This window comes from Xenopus laevis, chromosome 1S (genome assembly GCF_017654675.1).
Source record: "Xenopus laevis strain J_2021 chromosome 1S, Xenopus_laevis_v10.1, whole genome shotgun sequence".
Classification (NCBI taxonomy): Eukaryota; Metazoa; Chordata; class Amphibia; order Anura; family Pipidae; genus Xenopus; species Xenopus laevis.
In genome coordinates, this window is record NC_054372.1 from 130146631 (window position 1) to 130168525 (window position 21895).

Here is a 21895-nt window from a genome sequence, read left to right on the forward strand (position 1 = left end):
TCTTTGGTAATAGGCCATGACTCGTGTGGAATGCTGGACACGTTCACATTATGACAAGGCCACATATATGGACACATATCATATACAGGACAAATAGACACAAAGGGCAATCTGCAGCGCACACATGATAATCACTTAATGACAATGTCGTGTTACAGAGCAGCAAGATTAAGATGGAGAGCATTCATGTGCCAGTCTCTCTTCCTTTCTTGTGATAGGTCTCATGTTGTAACATTTCCTTTCTCGCCTTTTCTCCCGCACTCAGTTTCATGCGTTTTTTGTTCCACACAATAAAGTACCAGGTGCCAGCTATGAAGGGGCCGCATCTGTGCCAGCTTGTACGCCAGCGTTGTATCTCTGCCAACTCCCGCTATATGCCTCTTTCTGCCCATTTCACTGCCAATGCATATCTCTCATGTTGTCTTGTTCCCCGTCTGTGATTCTCTCTCTGCCCCACTCTCTCTCTTTCTCCCTGCCAGGCTCTTTGCCTGGTTACGCGCACGCAGGGCATACACAAACGCGAATACATGAACACGCACACAGATGGTCAGTGCCCACAGCTGCCAGCTCACACCTCAGGGAGCTCACGCGGGTGGGGGTGAGATATATATGGCTGGATATTGGTGGGAGGGTAAGAGATTCTGATTTTTTAATGGCGGATGCATCTGCTACTCTGTGCGCACTCTCCCTGCTCTTTTACTGCGCTGTCTCTATTTCTCCCTGTTGTCTCTTGCAGTCTGTCATCTTGAAGGAGGCAGGTACAGGCTGGCTCTGTGCCACTCACATGAGCCCCCTTCCATCACAGCGACCTGCATCCCCCGCTTTCACACAAATTCACTCACCCCCCCCCTCAACATCACCACACAGCATTAATTAGCTGGAGAATTCATTATGCTCACAAATCCTAATTAACACAAACAGCCTAAGGGAATTGCTAGCTTTATTTATTTGGCAGAAAAAAGGGTTAACAGTGGCTGGACAGATCTCTGTTAGTTTCTCTTACTATTAATTAGACTCCTGGTCCCTCTATTTTGAGTGCCTTAGTGCAAAAGTCATGGCAAGCAAGGAAAAGGGCATTAGTAAGACAGCACCACCAGCAGGTGAAACAGAGGTACTGTAGTTGCTACAGAAAAATGATTACTGCCATTAAAACACATACACCTTTACTTAATAAAAACATTTACTGTCTGAAATAAATCTGGTGTGATTAATTTGGCACGGTCAGGCAAATAAATTTTGTTTTTATGAAAATCGGATGCTACACAAATTATGATTGCGAATTGCTTGTACTTATGGAAAAGTAGAGCAACATGTATACTTGATATAAAAAAAGAAATATTTATTTAAAAAAACCTTTTTAACCTCCAGACAAATGAACTCCAAATGTAAAGTTTTTTATATACAATGACAAAAACAGCATGTGTAGCGTCTGTAGCAAATGTAACATGCTTAGTAGTGTAATACTGGAATCACAAATGATAGCCCAGCAATGTTTTGCATATTTTATATTTGTTGCTGTGTCACACTGTTTCCTATTTAAGTTCAAGGTCTTTATTGTGGCACCAGCCCTGCTCTGTGACCAGATGTCATTTCAGCTTGTTTGTCTCCTTCAGGCCAGATTATGTTTTTCCCAGAGCAACCTGCTTTTGTTTTACTTTTAATGTTTTGTTTTGCAAATATGGATCATGGTAGTAGGTCATTTTTATTTAAAAATTTTAGATGCTATGCCAAGATTGTGTGAGATGCAATCTTTTTTTTTTTATGCAAAGCAAATTAAATCTCTTAAAGTGGTACCACTTACTAGTGAAATATTATTTTTGCAATACTACAATGGGGCTAATACATCTATAACATTCTTAATTATTCTAGTCTTCCTAATATCGAATTAACAGCGCTAAATTCTCCATCAGTTATTAATCAATCCGGTCCTAGCTCACTGTCTTTCATTTTCTGGTAGCCTTATCCACACTGTGTCTATAGTGTGTATATAGATGTTAAACAAGCTAAAGGGAGCAATATCACTGCCATGTTGCAGAAGGGAAGTTGCTGACTTCACACATTTCCTGTACAGTATTTCCATTGTGCAAACATGAAAACCGAAGACGCATCTTAAGGGGCACCTGTAAGAAAGAAATTAAGGAGAAAAAATTAAGAAAAAGATGTAATGTGTTCCGCAGGGTATGTGACTACTTTTTCCTTATAGCATGTTCCTCTGTACCTTCTGGGGATTCAGAACTCGGATACATTGTGTAACGGATCCTCCTTCAAAAGCAGGGACTAAAGATCCGTTTGGAGCTTGCAGCTGAATTTGGATGCTCTGCAGTATAAATAACACATACGATCAGGCCAGGAACCTACTGAGCCTCAAACTTTTCATTTTACTTGCCCTCTGTGTAGACATTTACAATATTTCAAGCATAACATACAGCAAAATGTATGCCTTTAAACCACATGACAAAGGTAAAATGTGGACAACTGAATGCAAATTGGTTTAGTTCCCACAATGCAATTTGTTTATTTTTATTTATTTAAAATTTGAATATGCCTATTCGAGCTCAGATCCAGTTTGGTATTCAACTGAATAATGATTTCTCCACACGAGAATGGGTTCTACAGTGTAATAATATACAGTAAGTTTTTCAGGGGACCAGAAAAAAATAGTGTAAATTCCAGGAAAATGTAAAATCAGGGAAATGTATTATGCATAGTATATAGATGGGTCCACAAAAAAACAATGTAAAATAAGAGAAAACTTTAAATCAGGGGATGTAAATTGAGGTTCCACTGTATAATAAGTTGATGTTGCCTTCCTTATAAGATCCCAGTTATACTTTGTTAAATCTGTGTCTGAGTCAAGTACATGAGAGGTATTAGCTATGCTGATGATACCTGTCTCAGAATGCCCTACCTCTATTTACTGAACAGTTCTCAGCAACTTAACAACGGTGAGAACTGTATTATCCCCTTCCTTTTTTAATATCTTATATAGTGATGAGCGAATTTGTCCTGTTTTGCTTTGCCGATAAATGTGTGAATTTCCCGCTAATTTGCCACGAATTTTGATGCGCCCGTCAATTTGCCGCTCGCGTTAAAGTCAATGGGCGGCCAAATAATGTTGACGCACAATGGTTTTTACGTAGGGTCTGCAGGATTGTAAATTTGTAATGAGGGTTGAAACAATATACATTTACTTATTAAATGCAACTTAGACAGATGTCTGTCTTAATATAGTATTTTTTTTTACCTTTCTGTGCTCTGCAGTAGACAACACACACCAGAGGGGATTGGGGCAGGTGGTTTATTAAAGCTAAATGCTAATAAAAGTCAAGCAAACCATACTATGTTACTGTAATAGCCCCCGTATGTAAGTGTGAGTGTATGTAACTCGAGAACTCCCTGTACTAGTGAAACGGGACCAGGGAATGTGCATTGACCAAACTCATCTCTTTTGTAAGTTTTTTAGCTAAATTGCCCAGATCAGTTGCACTTCCATTTTACTTGTAAATTTTATGTACCATTCAACTGCTCCCACAACCCCCCTTTTTGAATATTTCATTACATCAAATGCTATGTTTTCAAAAAATAAACAAAGCAATAAATAAAACATATGCTTATGACAGTGAGTGAGAACACCCGGGTAATGTTTAGAGGAAAATAACCGAGTTACCTTTGGCACAGCTGCTTGCAGCTGAAAATCAGAGATGTCGCTGGATGAGGAGTTAGTGGCAGATGAAGTAATAACAAGAAGTGCAGGGTTTGAGGGAGGGCGCATAAATGAAAATTCTACTTGTAATCCATCCTTACTGTACACAACTAATGTTGGTATTGCTACAAGAAAGAACATGCATTTGAAGACAGATAAACATATATATACATAGGGGTATATTTCTTTATTTAAGAGTGAAGTTAGAGATCACCACAGTCCAACAGAGTGAAATTCCGCCACTCTCCATTCATTTCTATGGGATTTTTAAAGGCAAAGTTATCAAAGGGCGAACTTTCACTTTCACCCATTGATAAATACTCTTTTAAAAATCCCATAGAAATGAATGGAGAGTGGCAGAATTTTACTATAATGGACTGTGGTGATCTCTTCACTAATTTTTTTGAGTAGACTGTCCTACCACATAAGCTTCTGTAACACTCTCACATCCAAATAAAATACATACAGTAGCTTCTACATATATTTCTATGATATACAAATATATCAGCTTTTGCACCTCTGCATTCTGCCACTTTTATTGTTACAGTAAAAGATCTGCCATCTCTACCCCATAAGCTTCAGGTTTTCTCTTGCTTTGATATAAAATGACAAAACTGTTTTATTCCAGTTACACATATAAAATAAAAAGGCCTCACAAAACATTGAAACAAAGTTTTATTTTGCTAATAAGGTCTAGTAAATAAAGGTTACTAAAAATTGTCACAGATCAAGTCTACATAAATAATTTCCAAATCTCCAAGTTAGCCCATGATGCCATCGTAAGGCCTTCAATATATTTTTGGTTACTTTATTCAGATATCCTTATTATACCTTGCACCTAAGTGAAAGGATAGCTCCAATGGCACTCAAAAATTGAGCCACATATAGCAAACTGTTTGGCTGGGTTGATAAACACACAGACACGGCAATAGGTTCACATATGGCAGCAGCATTAATTGGACATGGTAAAAAAATAAACAGACAATCTGACTATGCCTACCATGATTTATGGGCTCATCCAAAAGGTCCAGCAAACTACTTCCACTTGTGATATTCTGAAGTAGAGGCGGAACAGGAGTGGATGATGGATTCATTGTTGTGTCAGTGCTCACTTCCAAAAGCCCCAAGAGGTCTGTCACCTGCAGAATTACACTGTTATCTACTTGGCAAAGTTAGACAGAGCCATTTCCTCACTCCACTTACCTGGCTTGTTGGTTGTATAGAATTGATTTGGGAATTATCTATGGGTATGCTCTTTTTAGCTTCACTAAGTTCAGGCATAGCATGCTCATTATCCTCTGTAGATTTCTCTGGCAGGGGCATTTTTTCCAAGATGGCAGACCTAAACATATGGAAGGACAGAAACTATGAGAAGGCACAAATCAACAAGAGAGTTCAATATTATGATTCCCTTCCAGACCACAAGACCCTTCCTTTATGCTGATATTATTGTTATCATTATTAGAGACCTGACAGCAGATTTGTTAACTATGTTTTCTGCATCTATATATACAAATAAGTACTACATCAGAACAGTAAAGTTCAAGCCTTATGTCTGGTTTGGACATACACTTTCTCCCCATCCTAGTTTCCACCTTTACATAGTGCAACTCCTCCCCACAAACCCACACAAACACCAAATACAGGATATTTTAATCACAAGCCAATCTACATATGCTTTTTTAAAGCTTATATTACTTATTGAGAGTAGCAGCTAATTGTAACTAGCTACAAAAAGGTTTCCATTGGGAAATATTAAATGCATTGCCCCATAAAAACAACCATAGCTAGGTAAAAGTACCAGCACCTAACTCTTAAAGGGATTCTGTCACCGTAAAACATATTTTCTTCAAAACACATCAGTTAATAGTGCTGCCCCAGCAGAAATGTGCACTGAAATCAGTTTTTCAATATTTAATTTTGAAATTTGACATGGGGCTAGACATATTGTCCGTTTCCCAGGTGCCCCCAGTCATGTGACTTGTGCACTGATAAACTTCAGTCACTCTTTACTCCTACACTGCAAGTTGACATTCTCCCCTCCTTCCCCCCCAACATCTTAACAATGGAACAATGAGAAGGTAACCAGACAACAGTTCCCTGACACAAGATAACAGCTCCTTGGTACATATGAGAATAGCACTCAACAGTAAAAATCCAAGTCCCACTGCGACTCATTCAGTTACATTGAGTTGGAGAGACAATAGCCTGCCTCAATGCAATTCCATCCTGAAGTGCTGGCTCTTTCTTAAAGCACAGGATCAGGCAAAATGACCTTAGATGGCTGCCTACACACCAATATTACTACTAAAAAAAAAACTATACTTCTTGGTTCAGACATTTTATATGGTTGACAATGTAATTTAGAAATAAAAACTACACCATAAAAAACATGACTATCCCTTTAATGTTACATAAGCCTTATTTTAATGTATAATAACCCCCATTTTGATTGAATAGAATAAGATTTAATAGGCCTCAGCTGCTGAATGAAGTTTTAGAATATTCTTTATTTATTTCCAAGATACTATATACATTAAAATATGCTCCCACACGCTATGTTGATTTGGATCTTCAGAATGATACCTCATGTGATCATATTTCTTAAACATGGCATTATATTCCACTGCTCTCTGTTGCAACTCTACATCGTGACAGCTGCTGTAGATAGAAACCACCCGTCGTATACGGCTAAGAGAGAAGAAGAGTCATGTGAAAACATAAAGTGTATTCTGATTTAGACATTAAAGAGTACATGATGACAGTGACACACTGCAACTGGAAATTAAAATCAACATCCTTATATGGAATCAGTAACTTCATTGTTGTTTACAATGTTTTTCATAAATACTTGAATTCTTTGAGTTGTATGTACCTGGCAATGTATATGTCGTTTGTGAATGTTAATCAAAATAATTATTGTAAGAGGCATATGTTTCAAAGAGTGAAGAGTGAAGACTTGATACATATTTTATGCAAATATATATGAAAGGGTTCAAATAAAGCTCAATCTGTTTTCCCCTTTGATATATACTGTTAACCCCTATAAATCCTTCAGAACTGAACAGAGACTTTAAAAATGAGCTTATACACTTGGTGACTCACACTCATACACACGTTCATACAGGAATTTATAGTGTGGTACTTACTCCGTGCAGTGTTTAAACCGTGTGCTTAATTTCATTATGGCAGTCAAAGTGTAGGCCCGTGTGTTAGGCAAGGAGATGTGGGATTGCAAGATACCCTCCAGGACATCCAGAACATCATCTTCACTTACCTGAGGAATAAAAATAAGAGCATTTCTTTAAGACTGCCACCCTGGCATCATTAATCTTGTATTTATGTCAAAAACATCTACACAACAGGCATTATAAATTAATGGATTGACACCATTGTCTCACTACTACATCAATACTAAAGGCGGCACTTTCACAGTATTATAATAGTAAAGGTTATTTTCCCAGTGCTGTGACATAAATTTAACAGATCTATGGTAATTTCAATGTGATATTATATGTTTGTTCTTTAACATCAAATTAAACCTTTACTGGCTCTTCACTTGATCCAGATATCAAAAGCTCTCCATATTCCCCAATGCACCAAGTAGCAACTTGCACCAGTGGTTGCTGTAAAAAGAATAAAAAAAAAAATAATAAGGAACAAATAATATTGATCTATTTCCTCAATTCATATAATTATTCTCTTTCACCTAATCTATGTATTTCTAAAGGCAACTCCATGTACAACATATAAAATCACACATATGTTCAAACCTTCTATCTCTCACTTTTCATGTTCTATTCCTGGAGTATCCCTTTAATTCACTCCCTTCTCTGATTCTCACCTGCCCAATGTCTTCGCTTACTGCTAAGTAAAGTCGGCGTACAATGTAACCATGTAGCTCTGAGGCTCCACTGATCAAGTGAATAAGTTGTGAGACTGTGTCATCACGGACACTTTCACCAGCCTGATGAGAGGAAATGGGTACAGAAGGCATAGACATAATATTAACAGGTTTATTTGTAGACACCATAAAGATGGTTTATAAAAATGCTTCCATATATAGCTTAATTGTAGTATGTCACATACATACGAAATAATTTACAATACACTGTATGCCACTGTGATTTCACAGGAAACTACTTACTGTGACCAGTGTCCCCATTATAGTATCAATATGCCATCGTGTTGATGGAGAATACCTGTGATAGAAGCATTCTGTTACTGTATGTAATTGTAATAAATGGATTTTTGATTGGTCTTCTGCATGAAGCATCTCACCTCTCTGCACACAGGAATATCCCTGATGTGCATTGCTGTTTTAGCTCCAGAGGGCAAGTCTGCAGGAATCGCTGAATCTCCTTCATCATTGGTAGAATATTTGTTTCATTCACTAGTGCAAAGCACAACTCCAGTGCTTTTCTAAAAGAAGGTAGAAAATATGGTTTGTAAAAGTCTCATTCCTGAAATTTGCTACAAATATTTATGTCATTTTGATGACTATGTATTTATTTTTGTTGCACAGAGACTAAAATGAATGTATCCCATCTACTGTATACAAAATCACACATCTGGATATGTCACCTACATTAGTTCCTGCAGGCAATTTGTAGAGCCCATTCCCCAGACCAACAGCTTAAGGAGGTGACTCATACAAAAGATTGCAGCAGGCAGACAATAAGCTATGATTAACATGCATTTGTGTTCCTTATGCTATGTACTGTATATGTTGTTTGTGTAATCTGTGAGTGCCTGATGCAATCTTTACATGAATGTCCAACTAGGGCACTAAAACTATTACTTGATCTAGCCAAGTAGTAATTACTCTGCAAAAATACAAACAACAGAGATATAACCCATAGTAGCAACCAATGCAGCATACGGTGCAGGTTAATTGTCCATGGCATCTGTAAATTGTCCCAACAGCATAACAGGCACTACACTCACCTGCATGTTACAATGGAACATTTTTGAGAGATAGTACAGGTTATTTAAAGGAGACAAATGAAACCTAAGGACTTTTATGATGTATGTGTGCATAAAAACCAAATGGCGTATGTAAGAGAAAGTAATTAGTGCTAGGTTTTCACTTCAAAGATTAATTTATCTACATGTGGAAAAGGAGTCAATGGGGTTTGACTGTCATACAAATACTAAATAAGTGATATTATTCTCCAAGCAAGTTGCTATAAGCCTGCTTGTATATCTGTAGTCATGACATAATCCAATGAGTCGCATGCTGTCTACCCCATCTCAGTCGCATGTGCTCCAATTCTACAGAAAAAAGCAAATGCTATTGGGACAAACAAATCACCTTGGTGTTCAAGCCTCATAGAAAATAAAATGATATAATTGCAAGTAGGTGTTTTGGTACCATGTTGATTATTTCTTACTTGTTTAAGGAACTATCTGTTTGTCTGAGACATTCCACAATAGTGCCTCGATGTCTCTGAACAGCCGCATAGTCTGACTGTACCAACCGATTCAGAGATGTAAGAGCAACATATCTGCAAAAAAAAAAGTTCTACAAAGTAAACTATAGCTTAAATACACGAACATAAATGTATGTTTTATTAGCATGTGTAATAGAAAATACTTTAAAAATGATAGAGCTCATTTACAACCATTGGTACCATTATGACCATGTCACACGCCTTGGGAGAAAACAACACTGATCCACTTGCTTCATCCCAGAAATCACTGTGCATTGACAGGCACAACATAGGCTTGTTAGTTCACAGACTGGATGTATTTTAGCGTGAAAATGCATACTTTCACATTTCTTTGCAAAAATACACCATCTGTGAACAGATCAATGCCTGGTATGTGAATGCACAGCTGTTTTTGGACAGAAGGAAGTTGGTCTGTTGGAGAAAACACCTTGTGTAACAGGGTCCTTAGCCAAAAATACACTTACTGCTTGCAAAGCAAACAGAACAGCTGCTCACTATGCCCATGTATTAGTTGCACCTTTAATGGAATATGCAGTGCAAGAATAAAAGAATAATGGTCAGTGACACAAAGAAGCTCTGTAGCTTGAGCAAGCAGTAAGTACATGACATCAAATGCACCTACCTGAGTGCAGTGAATAATAAACATGTAGCAGATGCATATGGGAGCCCACAGGCCTACCTATGCACATTCTCAAAGGCTGGAACAATTTTTTGCTCGTCAAGCAGGTGGTGCAAAGAGTCGCCCCTGACAGTACTAGGCAGTATGAATGAATTCACCATTTGTTGCCTTTAGCTAGACAGTTAATACAGGGCCCTTGCACCCCAATGCTTATCACTATCCACACACACCCATAGCTCACCTGTTGTCTACTTCATTCCACCCTAGGATCACCCCATTGAGACTGCAAGAATAATTATATATTATATAATAAAGTGGTGCACACAGTGGTGGTGCACACAGTGGTGGTACCTGATGTTTTTATCATTACTGAGTAAAAACCGTCCCAGGATGTTAACAGCAAGAACCTGTATTGAAGAGAATGTAGTTAGCTGGTAAGGATCTAAACATAAGAGGCTAGTTCATCTCTGTTGGAAAGTGTTACAGCAAGGCACACTAGATCTAAAGTACTTCACTGTTTTTGTCCAAAGAGTGCTTGACTTGTCTACACCATCACACACAGGAATTCCTAAGCGAAATTTGACCAAGAAGTGTGCACTGTGGACACACATACAGAAAGACAAAATGTACAGGCAACATATTTTGTCCGTTGTGCCAATAGACTGGCTTTATGTGGGCATGTGAAATATGTGGCACATGGTCCAATCAGTTGCTCCAAACCAATACACAGAGAGTCAACCTAGGCAATATGATGGCCAATGTTCATCTTTAAATAGGATGCTATAGTGAGGTTGGCCTGTGAGTCTGTCTATATGAGTTAACTTGTATACTTTTTAATAATTATTAGAAATATGTTGTTTATAAAAAAAAAACAATTGACAAGAGAGCCATTTGTATATGTATGTCTACATTTATGCCATGGTATCTCTGAATTTAATAGTGAGAAAATTATTGGTCTATGTAAATGGTCCGTGTAGATCTCTGAAAGCAACCCCAACCCAGTACTCACCCGCAAACCACTTGCAGATTTGGTATCCACTATTGTAAGCACAGTTTCATATAATACAGAATTCCCAGCATTAGACTGTGTATCTGTGCAAGTAGATACCTACAGAGAGAGGTATATTCTTATGTCATGTGTACATATATCACTTTTGTAATTCCCCTTGCAGCCTCCCCCTTTAACCTTATTCTCCTTCTTTCACCTGAGCTAGCAGATCACTCATTGCATCACATACACTTTCATCATTTTGTCCCAAAATCTTTAGAAGATGCAGAAGGCGAACCTGAGAAAAACAAGGGTAAAGTATTATGAGGTAGGTAATGTGCAGGCACTAATTGGAATAGAGAATTTATTCATAACATGAATGAAATCTAAGATGATAAGGGGAATAGGGTATTATTGAAGATGCAAGATGCTAAACGATACTAGGATATATTCAACAAATGAATGGTAAGGCAATTGCAAATCAGATTAAAAGGTCACTATAAATGTATTTCCTTTGTATTATCAAATGGAAACATCAAGGGGTAAATGTTTAATTATTTATAGTTTTGTTTTGCTCCCTGGCTTCTGTGAAGGAATAACTAGCTCAGCGTGCAGTTTTATACTTGCCTAAACTGCCATTGTCATACAGCCGTGCTGGCCACTACATGTTTTATCACGTCATACGGTATAGTACTAGTGATGGGCGAATTTATTCGCCAGGCGCGAATTCGGGTGATTCACCGCCGGCGAATAAATTCGCGAAACGTCCTCAAAAATTTGCCGGCGTCAAATAAATGGACTCCGGCGTCAAAAACGAGACGCTGGCGCCGTTTCGTTAATTTTTCACCCATCACTATATAGTACTCCTATATGTTACAATCACCATACAGGGAGTCAGGCAGGGAGTTTGACCTAACTTCATGGAAGTGATATTTGTCTAGGCAGCTGATAAGGCTTGAAACTCCTGATAGCAGGGAAAACATGTTCTTTTTTATTTTTTACAATGTAATATAATAAAGTTATGGTAGAATAAAGATTACAATGTATGAAACACATTTCAGCAACACATGTTGAGGGTATATAGGCCCTATAAAACTAGTATGAATTCCTAAAATATGAATTGCTTTTAAGACATGGATATTGCCATTTATATATATATATATATATATATATATATATATATATATATATATATATATATATATATATATATATATATATATATACACACTATATCTGCTGTATATAGTATGGTTGCTACAGGCTGCAGTCTCCAGATCCTCTTCTAGTTGTAAATCTATATGGATCTAAAGTACCAATGAAGTGCTTATTGAATGTATATTGACAAGTTTTGTTGAATTACAATTTCTTTTAGTATGCTAAAAAAGATTTTTTGGTGAGATGCCCTTTAAGGTATATATAGTCATCAGTGTGAAGCAGAGAAGGAAGCAAAGCAATACAAAAGATGCAGCCGCTGAAAATGGGGGAAAGAGGAATTTGGAGTGAAAAGAGACATTATAACCAGTGGGGATTGGCTGTGTATGGGTTAGGCACAGAACAATAGTAAATTGGGCAGGGCCACTATGCATTTACCTGTAAGAAAGGATCAGTAACACCAGACACTACATGATCTGGAGAATAACCAGACATAATCTGTTTGAGTTTCTGCAGGAGTAGCGGGAGGAGCTGGGGAACAGTACAGAGCATGTGAGGAAATAAAAATATATATTCTTCTTCCTAAACAACATATACAGTATATATTGCCCTTGTCTTCTACAAACTGGAGAAATAAAACATAATAATGACAGTGGGAGATAAGTAATGAAAACAGAAATTATATTTGCTATTTTGATCCCAACACAACAATGGATAATAATTTCAGTTTTCTGGATAGGAACTTCAACTTCATTTAATTTAAGTTTGCATTCAAACTAGTTTAACCATAATACAGTATATTTCTCCAAGATTACCATTATTACACGTGTCCCTTAATATTCCTACATAGTCTCAATACTGCAACTGTTTTAGCTATGAGCTAAAAATAGAAAATTCCATAGATTAAATTTCTCACGTTGAGGAATATATATTCCTCACCTTGCAGAAACGTTTGCAAGCCTCTGGTTGTTGTTGACAGATCTCTGTGACCAGCAGAACAGCTCCGTAAAGCACACCTGAAAATACTTCCACAGTTAATTAACAGAATACCTATATCTATACATTGTTTTTCTCAGGTGCACATTTACTTGTCTACCCCTTAACTGGCACTTGGTAATGTCCTAAATATTGTGGCTTCAGTTCAGCGTTGACTTACTTTCTACTTATTCAAAATAAGTCTCCCGCTTGGTATTACTACTTAAATAACTACTTCCGTATAGATATGTATTTTCACAGAGTGGCTATGACTATTAACATACAACTTGCCTCCTCTCTTGATTTACACATGATTTACCTTTACACGCATGTGTCAACTGCATTAAATAAGTGTCCCATTATGTGTCTCTGCGTTGCCTGCACTAACTATGCAGCCTGTCGCCTTATGAAAACCTGTGTACCCAGTGAAACATGAATGAAATACCTGTCATTATTCATTAACATGTCTCTACAGTGTCATCATGCCAATTGCTTTAAGAGATTAATTCCAATTTAACCCTGATTTTTACCCTAACTCATCTCTCTCTTCATATAGTTTCTATAAATACATTTCCCATTGCATCATAACTTCCCAGCCACTGTTTCCGTAAATGTCCCTTACTGCGTCCAGTCTTACCATGCCTCTTTTCTCCTAGCAGCTCCTCACTCACTGGAACAAACATTTCCACCAATTCTGGAACCTTCCTGATGATATGCACAGCACATAATACTGCCTGGTGAGTAAATTTGGGGTTATGGACAGAAAACATATTAACAAAGTGTATTTGATATAAGTAATTCCATATTAACAAAGCTTTATTAAAAAAATACATATCTTAAATTAACTGACTAAACATTCAGTGAATCTTTGACCCTATCTCCCCATTCAATGCCTTATTATGGAATTGTTTATTTTAAAGAGTGAACATTTCCTATCACTTCCTTGGTTTCCTTTTCTTTACCTTTTTCTTAACATGACCAGTGGAGTTCTGCAGTAGTTGTTCTACCTCCCCAGCCAGATCCCGACACATCTCTGTTGATCCCAGACAGGCCAGAGTGCAGAGAGCCAGCCCCTTAATCACTGGGGAGCTATGCTCCAGATCCCTAAGGGTAATATAAAACTTGAGTAAGTCTAGATGAAGCCAAAGTTGAAAGAACTTTACAGTAGAAAAAAAAATAGATGGTTTCCAGATCAATTTCTAAATGTTCTTATTTTTAAATATCAAGGGTAGTGATGAGCAAAAGCAAAAGACACCCATAGACTCCAATGGGTGAAAAACATTGTCGCGCATAGACTTCAATGCATTTGGCAAATTTTTACCATTTTGCAAATGTTTGGTGAATTGAAACGGGTCAAGGTTGCCAATCACTAATGAAGAGTAGGAAAAGCTGTTCCAGATTTCAAAGAGTGTACTTGTGCTACAGTTTCACGTAAAGTCAGTAGTCCTGCAGGATTAATTTTTTATTAGAACCACATGTCCTGTACATTTCTACATTTACTTGGCCAATGGTTGTGTAATGTTCTTTTTTCTCAATCTCACCTTTTCATGCTATTGGTTATTAATAAGTGAGCATCCTGCCTCTCATCCAATAACATCATTGCACCAAGGTATCCAATACGTTTGTCAGTGAACTTCGAAGATGCAATCAGCTTCAAACACTCCATCTAGCATTAATGGATACATTAAAGAACCATAAATTAATTTTATATAATAGGAACTACTGTACGCAACAGCAGGCAAAGAACAATTTTATGTATTCAATCTATGAATCTGTGGTGCTTAATCCTTTTTTCTTGTGTCTTTCCTTATACTCAACCTACAAGCTTGCCTAGGAAACGCCTACCCTCACCACTTAAAGGAACTGTAACATCAAAAACAGAAAGCGTATCAAAGTAATTAAATATAATGTGGTGTTGACCTGCACTGTTAAAAGGTTGTGTTTGCCTTTAAGACTGCTATACTTTATATTATCAAAGCTGCTGTATAGCCATGGAGGCTGTCATTCAAGCTGGAAAAAAGGAGAAAGGACACAGGCTACATAGAAGATAACAGATAACCATTGTATTTGACAGGGGTCATCTGTTATCTGCTATGTAACCTGTGCCTTTTCTCCTTTTTTACCAGCTTCAATGGCTGCCCCTGTGGCTATATGGCAGCTTATGTATATAAACTATAGCAACATGTCTGAGTATATTATATAGCCATTACTTTAAAGGAGAAATGTTGTACATTATGTTTTGGGCTTCTGTACTAGCCTAAGGCTACCATAGCCCTTTAGCAGTGAAGATCTGTGCCTCCAAAGATACCCCTATGGGTTCCCATCTTCTTTTCTGCTGATTCACTGCAAATGCTCTGTGCTGCTATCACTTACTGAGCTTAGGGACCGACTCACAATATACAGTACACATAGAATATAAATGTCACAACATAGAGCTGATTAGTAATTAATACAGATAATTACTACATAGCAGCACAGAAACTAGTACAATTAGCATCAGAATTTAATAATCAGCCCTATGGCAAAAGGTTACCTTACAGACAAACTACATTTTTTTTTGTAAATATGAGATGACCCCTAAGTGTAGCTTCTCATCGGCTGCTTAGAGCCCATTGAGCATGTAAGTGTTCCAATATAGTGACCCCTGTTACTAGTTTGAAGTCCTGGATCATTTCTGCTATTAAGATGCTAAAACTTTAGGATGGTATGATAAGTTCATTATGTAAAATATGACATTTTCAGCCATATTAATTTTTTGTGTTTAGTTTTCCTTTAAAATACTTTAATTTTTGGTGTTACTGGTCCTTTAACAATAGAAAGCTGAGCTTCTGCACATATGTAAATGTATCAGCCTGCTCCATAAAAAGCTATTTTATGTTAAAAATCACACAGTAGGCCTTGATACAAAATGCAGGTCGTAAAGGTGAAAACCACCATGTTTTTTGCACTTTGCATCCTGTCTGCATGCCAACAGGTGCAAGATGCAGTGGTACTCACTGCCTGTCTATGACAGATCACTGTGTTGCAACCATGGTACTTGACACTTCGAGGCAGATTTACTTAGGGTCAAATATCGAGGGTTAATTAACCCTCGATATTCGACTGTCGAAGTTAAATCCTTCAACTTCGAATGTCGAAGTCGAAGGATTTAGCGCTATTCGTTCGATCGAATGATTAAATCCTTTGAATAGTTAGATTCGAAGGATTTTAATCCATCGATCAAACGAACGATTTTTGTTTGACCAAAAAATGCTTAGAAAGCCTATGGGGACCTTCACCATAGGCTAACATTGACCTCGGTAGCTTTTAGGTGGCGAACTAGGGGGTCGAAGTTTTTTCTTAAAGAGACAGTACTTCGACTATCAAATGGTCGAATAGTCGAACGATTTTTAGTTCGAAACGTTCGAATCGAAGTCGTAGTCGAGGGTCGAAGTAGCCCATTCGATGGTCGAAGTAGCCAAAAAAAACCATTGGAAATTCGAATTTTTTTTCCCTCTATTCCTTCACTCGAGCTAAGTAAATGGGCCCCTTCATGTACTGAGTTTTGCTGAAATCTGCTTCATATACTGAGCTTTCTGGAATCTGCCACCTCCCAATCACCTCAATTGGAACCGCATGACATCACTAATGCAACGGGTTTTCAGTACCAGTGGTATTAAAAGCATTTCCACTGAAATCAGGGGTAGTTGAATGCACATTCCTGACTGATGTATGCTGGAGGGAAAACACTCTGTGTGCCACTAGCCTTACTCCATAAGCCTGTAAATAGTGAGACCACACAGTTTATGTGTGTTGTTCCATCAGACACCATAGGTCCCCTAAAATTGATCATAAATTCACAGCTATAAAAGAGTTTGTTACTGAAAAAATAAATGATCCTATCCCACAAGAACTGCCACTCAATCACCAGTCAGAAATCATCCCACATACCTGTCCAAAGTGTGCGGGATACCCCAGCATATGGACATAAAGTAATTTGGCTAGGCTCCGGCCCCTGTACAATGAGTCCTCATCTCGAAAGGAAGAGCGTATATCGGCACACTCTCGCTGGATCACTTCTCGCTCTTCACTCTGTGTTTTCGCACTGCGGATCTCTTGGATCAGTTCATGCAGCTTTAATGGAGGACCCATTATACTAAATATAAATAAATACAAGATAGATTGGTCAATTTTTTTTAGTTAAGTTAATATGTTACTACATATGTTACAACACAAAATCGAAGATGTAATACAAATTAAGCTGTGCAGACATGAATAAACAACTGTACTTAAATTAAGCAGCTCTGCTCCCCAGGAAACATGCACCATCAAGTTCCTTTAGTTCCCTCTTGAAATAGTTCTTTTTTCTCTTTCGGTCTTTCTTGCTCTGACTCTTACACCTGCTTCTTACCTGGATCACTTTATGACGGCACCTCACTTCCTGAAAAATAGTGACACCTGAAGTTACACAGCAAATGGGGAGTTCCCTGTCAGCAAGAACTGTAGATTATTGTGCAGTGCTCCTTCAGCACAATAAAGACCTGCAGAACAAGGAATTTGTTCTCATGGACAGAGCTAAAGAACTGTCATTAACCCTTAACTAACCCAAAACATAAGTGATTTCCCTTTGAGTCTTTATGGCCAGTGCATTTTTACTGCCATGCAAACCAGTCTACTTGCTGAGAGATGATTCACTAAAAAGTAAAGTGGCTTAATCCCTTTACAAATAAATACAGCACCACAGTGTGAAACGGAAATGTGTGAACTGCACATGGTGCTTAGACCTGATGTGTTTTGAAAATATTCTTAAAACTAGCTGTAACAAGGATACAACAAAATCAATTGCAATGTAAAAAAAAAAAAAACAACAAAAGAAATGGAAGTTTTAACACTGGGGGCAATGGGCGGGGGCATTTAGCTATCCCTATGTAAAGAAAGGTTAATTATATGTTTGATTATTAACCGGAAGATCAGCAGAACCATGAGCCAAGTAAGTCTTCATATAAATAAAAGTCTTATCCATGAGTAAAGTTGCTGCATAATATGGAACAGTATGGATTAATAACTTTATGTATGTATTTGCTTTGATATCTCTACAACAAAATATGTGAGCACCATTGCAAAATATTGACTAAAAGCACTCCGGGGAGGGGTGGGTAGAGCTGCAGTGTTTGCAGCATTGCAAGAGAAGTGACTTAAACCATGAGATAATATGTTTTTAAATATAAACTTCCACATCCTCGATTCGTACGATTTTCGGACCGTATGTGGAGTGTCCTGACATCTGTCGTGCCATGCCGATCGGTCGTTCAGTCGAGCGGACAGGTTAGAAAATTTCTGTCGGCTGCCGATAATATCTCTGCATCTATTGCCGATCTGCCGATCTTCAGTGGGAGAAGCTTTTGTCGGACATAACTTTCGGCTGATCTGTTCTTTTTCTACTTTATTTGATCTGAAAGGTTATCGGCAGGTCGGGAGATGGGGAAGTCCGATAAGTCCAAACGGTCGAGGAATCGAATGATCGGATCTTTGCATCTATGGCCATCTTAAAGGGGTGGTTCACCTTTAAAGGAATAGTTCAGTGTGAAAATGAAAACTGTGTAAATAGATAGGCTGTGCAAAATAAAAAATGTTTCTAATATAGTTAGCCAAAAATGTAATGTATAAAGACTGGAGTGAACAGATCTCTAATAAAACAGCCAGAATCCAACTTCCTGCTTTTCAGCTCTATAAGTCTGAGTTAGTCAGCGACTTGAAGGGGGGCCACATGGTACATTTCTGTTCAGTGAGTTTGTAACTGATCCTCAGCATTCAGCTCAGATTCAAAAGCAACAGGTATGACCCATGTGCCCCCCCCTCAAGTCTCTGATTGGTTACTGCCTGGTAGCCAGGGTAACCAGTCAGTGTAAACCAAGAGAACTGAAAAGCAGGAAGTAGTGTTCTGACTGACATGTTATACATCAAATCACTCCAGCCTTTATACATTACATTTTTGGCTAACTAACTACGGTATATTAGAAATTTTTTTTATTTTGCACAGCCTATCTATTTACCCACTTTTTATTTTTACACTGAACAATACTTTAAGGTAACTTTAGTATGTTATAGAATAGCCAATTCTAAGCAACTTTTAAAAAAAATTTGTAATAGTTTTATAGTTATTTGCCTTTTTCTTCAGACTCTTTGCAGCATTTAAATGGGTGTCAGAGACCCCCTTCTAAAAAACAAATGCTCTGTAAGGCTACAAATGTATTGTTATTGCTACTTGGTATTCCTCATCTTTCTATTCAGCCCCTCTCCTGTTCATATTCCAGTTTCTTATTTAAATCAATGCATGGTTGCTAGGGGAATTTGCACCCTAGCAACCAGATTGGTTAAGATTCAAATTGAAGAGTTTCTGAATAAAAAGCTAAATAAGTCAAAAACCTTAAATGATAAAAAATGAAACCCAATTGCAAATTGTCTCAGAATATCCCTCTCCACATCATACTAAAAGTTCATTTAAAGGTGAACAACCCCTTTAAGAGTGTGGATGCTTTTCATTACATATGTTTACATGGGTGTAACTATAGAGCAAGCAGATAGAGATGTGCAAGTCATGAAGAACTCAACCCATGCCTAACCCTAACCCACAAAATGTTGCCATTGTAGGACCCGCAATCAACCCATACCCACATGTTCCCACTCCATATGCTACTTCTGCTCACACCTCTGGTTCCAACAAAGGAAATCTTTGTAAGCAGAGGGGGAGTGTATTCCCCAGTCTGGCCCACACCCAACCCAAACTTGCAATGGTCTCCCAAATTTCAACCTTAACCTGCCCAATCATCACATGAGTTTTGGGTAAACCAACACATCACTACAACCAGATCCTGGAAATGGTGGGATGTTCAGAATGTATAGGGGTTCCAGTAGGACACTGACTGATTCAGTTTTAATACAAGTCTACAAGAAAATGCTTTATTCCCAATGTTTAGGGTGCTCTAAAATTATTTTTCTGTGAGGCCCAGCATACATATATTTTTCTGTGAGGCCAAGCATACATATATGGGACAGGGATTTTTAGTCCCAGGAAAATTCTAGCTGTCAGACTGTAATGTTTGAGTTTGAAAATAGTATAGCATCTTACCATACTGAAGAAATATTATAGACGATAAATATATACATACATAATAAATATATAGTGAATAAAGTACCCCCTCTTGTAAAATATAAGGATATTATAAGTTACCGAGGAGTTTCATGACCATATAAAAACACGAGGCTGGGGGTACTTTATTTATTATAATACACAAATTTCAGTGAGTCATGTGACAGAAATTACATCAGAACTCACCGTTTATAACTGATAACATCAGAACTCACTGTTTATAAGGATATAATGTACAAGATATTCATGGCTATTGTGTATTATATAGTGAATAAAGTACCCCCTCTTGTAAAATATAAGGATATTATAAGTTACCGAGGAGTTTCATGACCATATAAAAACACGAGGCCGAAGGCCGAGTGTTTTTATACAGGTCATGGAACTCCGAGGTAACTTCTAATATCCTCATATTTTACAACTGGGGGTACTTTATTAATTATAATACACAAATTTTAGTGAGTCATGTGACATTACATCACTACTCACCGTTTATAACTGATGACATCACTACTCACCGTTTATAAGGATATAATTTACAAGATATTCATGGCTTTTGTGTATTATATATGATTACATAAATACATAAAGTATTGCAGCAGCTGGAAGACAGCAGTATTGGCTGTCTCTCCTTATACAAGTCTTTTTCCAACCACCCGATAATTGCTAGCAAGCCAAAACCATGAAGAAAAACACAGCTTGTTATTCCTGAATTATAATTGCTTGAAAGCCATTATTTTCTTCATCATTTACAGGAAGCCATCAGCTGGGGGAGCTCGACTTGGCACAGTTGATTATGAGATCTCTCCAGCTTTTCTAGCCTTATGCAATGACAGCAAACCATAGCGAGGTAAAGGGAGGGATGACGTGCAGAGCTGAGGAAATAAGTGGCAGCAGTCAGTTTTAGTTATACACTAAGGACACAGAAGTAACTGGTGTCTTCACACCGACCCTGACTTTCATAGCAAATTGCGATGGAGAACACTTTCAGTACAAATCTAAAGTTTGTACATTCTTCCACTTTTTTGTAAGTGTGAGTGATTGATGTGAAAGGATACATGTGCAGTTTGTAGTACAGTTTGCTCTCTCTTTTTTTACTAGAGTGAAGTTAGTGAGGTCGTCCATGTGTTACAGTGGTTACAGTATATAGCACTTGAAACATTTCTTTGTGCACATAAGGGATGTTTAACCTGCCAATTCCATCTCCCAAGTATCTATGTGACAGCCTAATAGTTATAGTTTTCCAACAGCTGCAGTAAGGGAATTACTGATATGCACATATGAGTTGTGAAAATGTGCAATGCACTTTGCCCATCAATCCCTACCTCACTTTCTGTATCTGGTGCACAGGTCGCTCTCCTGCCTCATATTTCACCCTTACCTTCGCTGTTGTCTCTCCCTTCCAAGAGAAAGGACCTGTAAGATGATTCCCAGTTTTAATTTTTTTAAACTTTAGTAGCAATCTCATTTACAATCAGCAAATACATAATACTGGGGGGGGGGGGGCTGCTGTTCCTTCTAGTTTATTTGTAAAAAGGGGGGTTTGGGGCATGTTCTAATATCCATAGTTACTGAAGCGAGTGGGTTCATTAGTCTGTTTGCCTCTCCTATAAGGGAATATATACAACACAACATGGTTTGATGTTGTTTTTTTAATGTTATCAGACTATTATCTGTATTTAACCAATTTGCTGCATGCAAACATGTACATTTACATACAAGTTCTTGAAGTTCTTTGTGTCGTTATTAAATAATAATTTAGCTTAATAATTTGTAAGATATAATTAGTTTATGCAATAGCTCTACCTTGTTTACATTAATTCTTAACCTTGCCAATTCATTGAAGGCACAATTTGTGCTCTTAACAGTATATTTA

General features: G+C 37.6%; 1 protein-coding gene across 4 annotated transcripts; it reads right to left on the reverse strand.

Moving 5' to 3' along the window:
* Nucleotides 1–928: 928 nt before the first annotated feature.
* ap1g2.S (adaptor related protein complex 1 subunit gamma 2 S homeolog) lies at nucleotides 929–17424 on the reverse strand. 4 transcript variants are annotated; one of them, XM_018243926.2, is made up of 22 exons: nucleotides 17284–17424; nucleotides 16824–17028; nucleotides 14435–14559; nucleotides 13856–13997; nucleotides 13531–13627; nucleotides 12858–12934; nucleotides 12357–12449; nucleotides 10981–11061; nucleotides 10785–10883; nucleotides 10127–10182; nucleotides 9097–9210; nucleotides 7985–8125; nucleotides 7851–7905; nucleotides 7548–7670; nucleotides 7246–7329; nucleotides 6853–6980; nucleotides 6290–6394; nucleotides 4907–5045; nucleotides 4704–4842; nucleotides 3668–3828; nucleotides 2219–2317; nucleotides 929–2120 (listed from the first exon to the last, which is right to left on the reverse strand). In XM_018243926.2, the coding sequence occupies exons 2-22, from the start codon at nucleotides 17022–17024 to the stop codon at nucleotides 2019–2021; spliced, it is 2361 nt and encodes a 786-aa protein (XP_018099415.1). In that variant the 5' UTR covers nucleotides 17025–17028; nucleotides 17284–17424; the 3' UTR covers nucleotides 929–2018. The 4 variants fall into 4 exon arrangements, with proteins under 4 accessions (XP_018099415.1, XP_041436118.1, XP_018099414.1 ...); XM_041580184.1 differs by having other exon boundaries at nucleotides 7252–7329; nucleotides 17284–17403; XM_018243925.2 differs by having other exon boundaries at nucleotides 17162–17285.
* Between the last annotated feature and the right edge of the window lie 4471 nt (nucleotides 17425–21895).

Bases quoted from the DNA above. Each gene is read 5' to 3' on its own strand.
- ap1g2.S (XM_018243926.2), bottom strand. From the start codon at position 17,024: ATGGGTCCTCCATTAAAGCTGCATGAACTGATCCAAGAGATCCGCAGT. The intron at 12,935-13,530 runs GTAAGACTGGAC...AAGTATTTTCAG, and splicing joins GCTAGGAGAAAAGAGGCATG to GTGTGCTTTACGGAGCTGTT. The intron at 3,829-4,703 runs GTAGGCATAGTC...TCTTTCTTGTAG, and splicing joins GGATGAGCCCATAAATCATG to CAATACCAACATTAGTTGTG.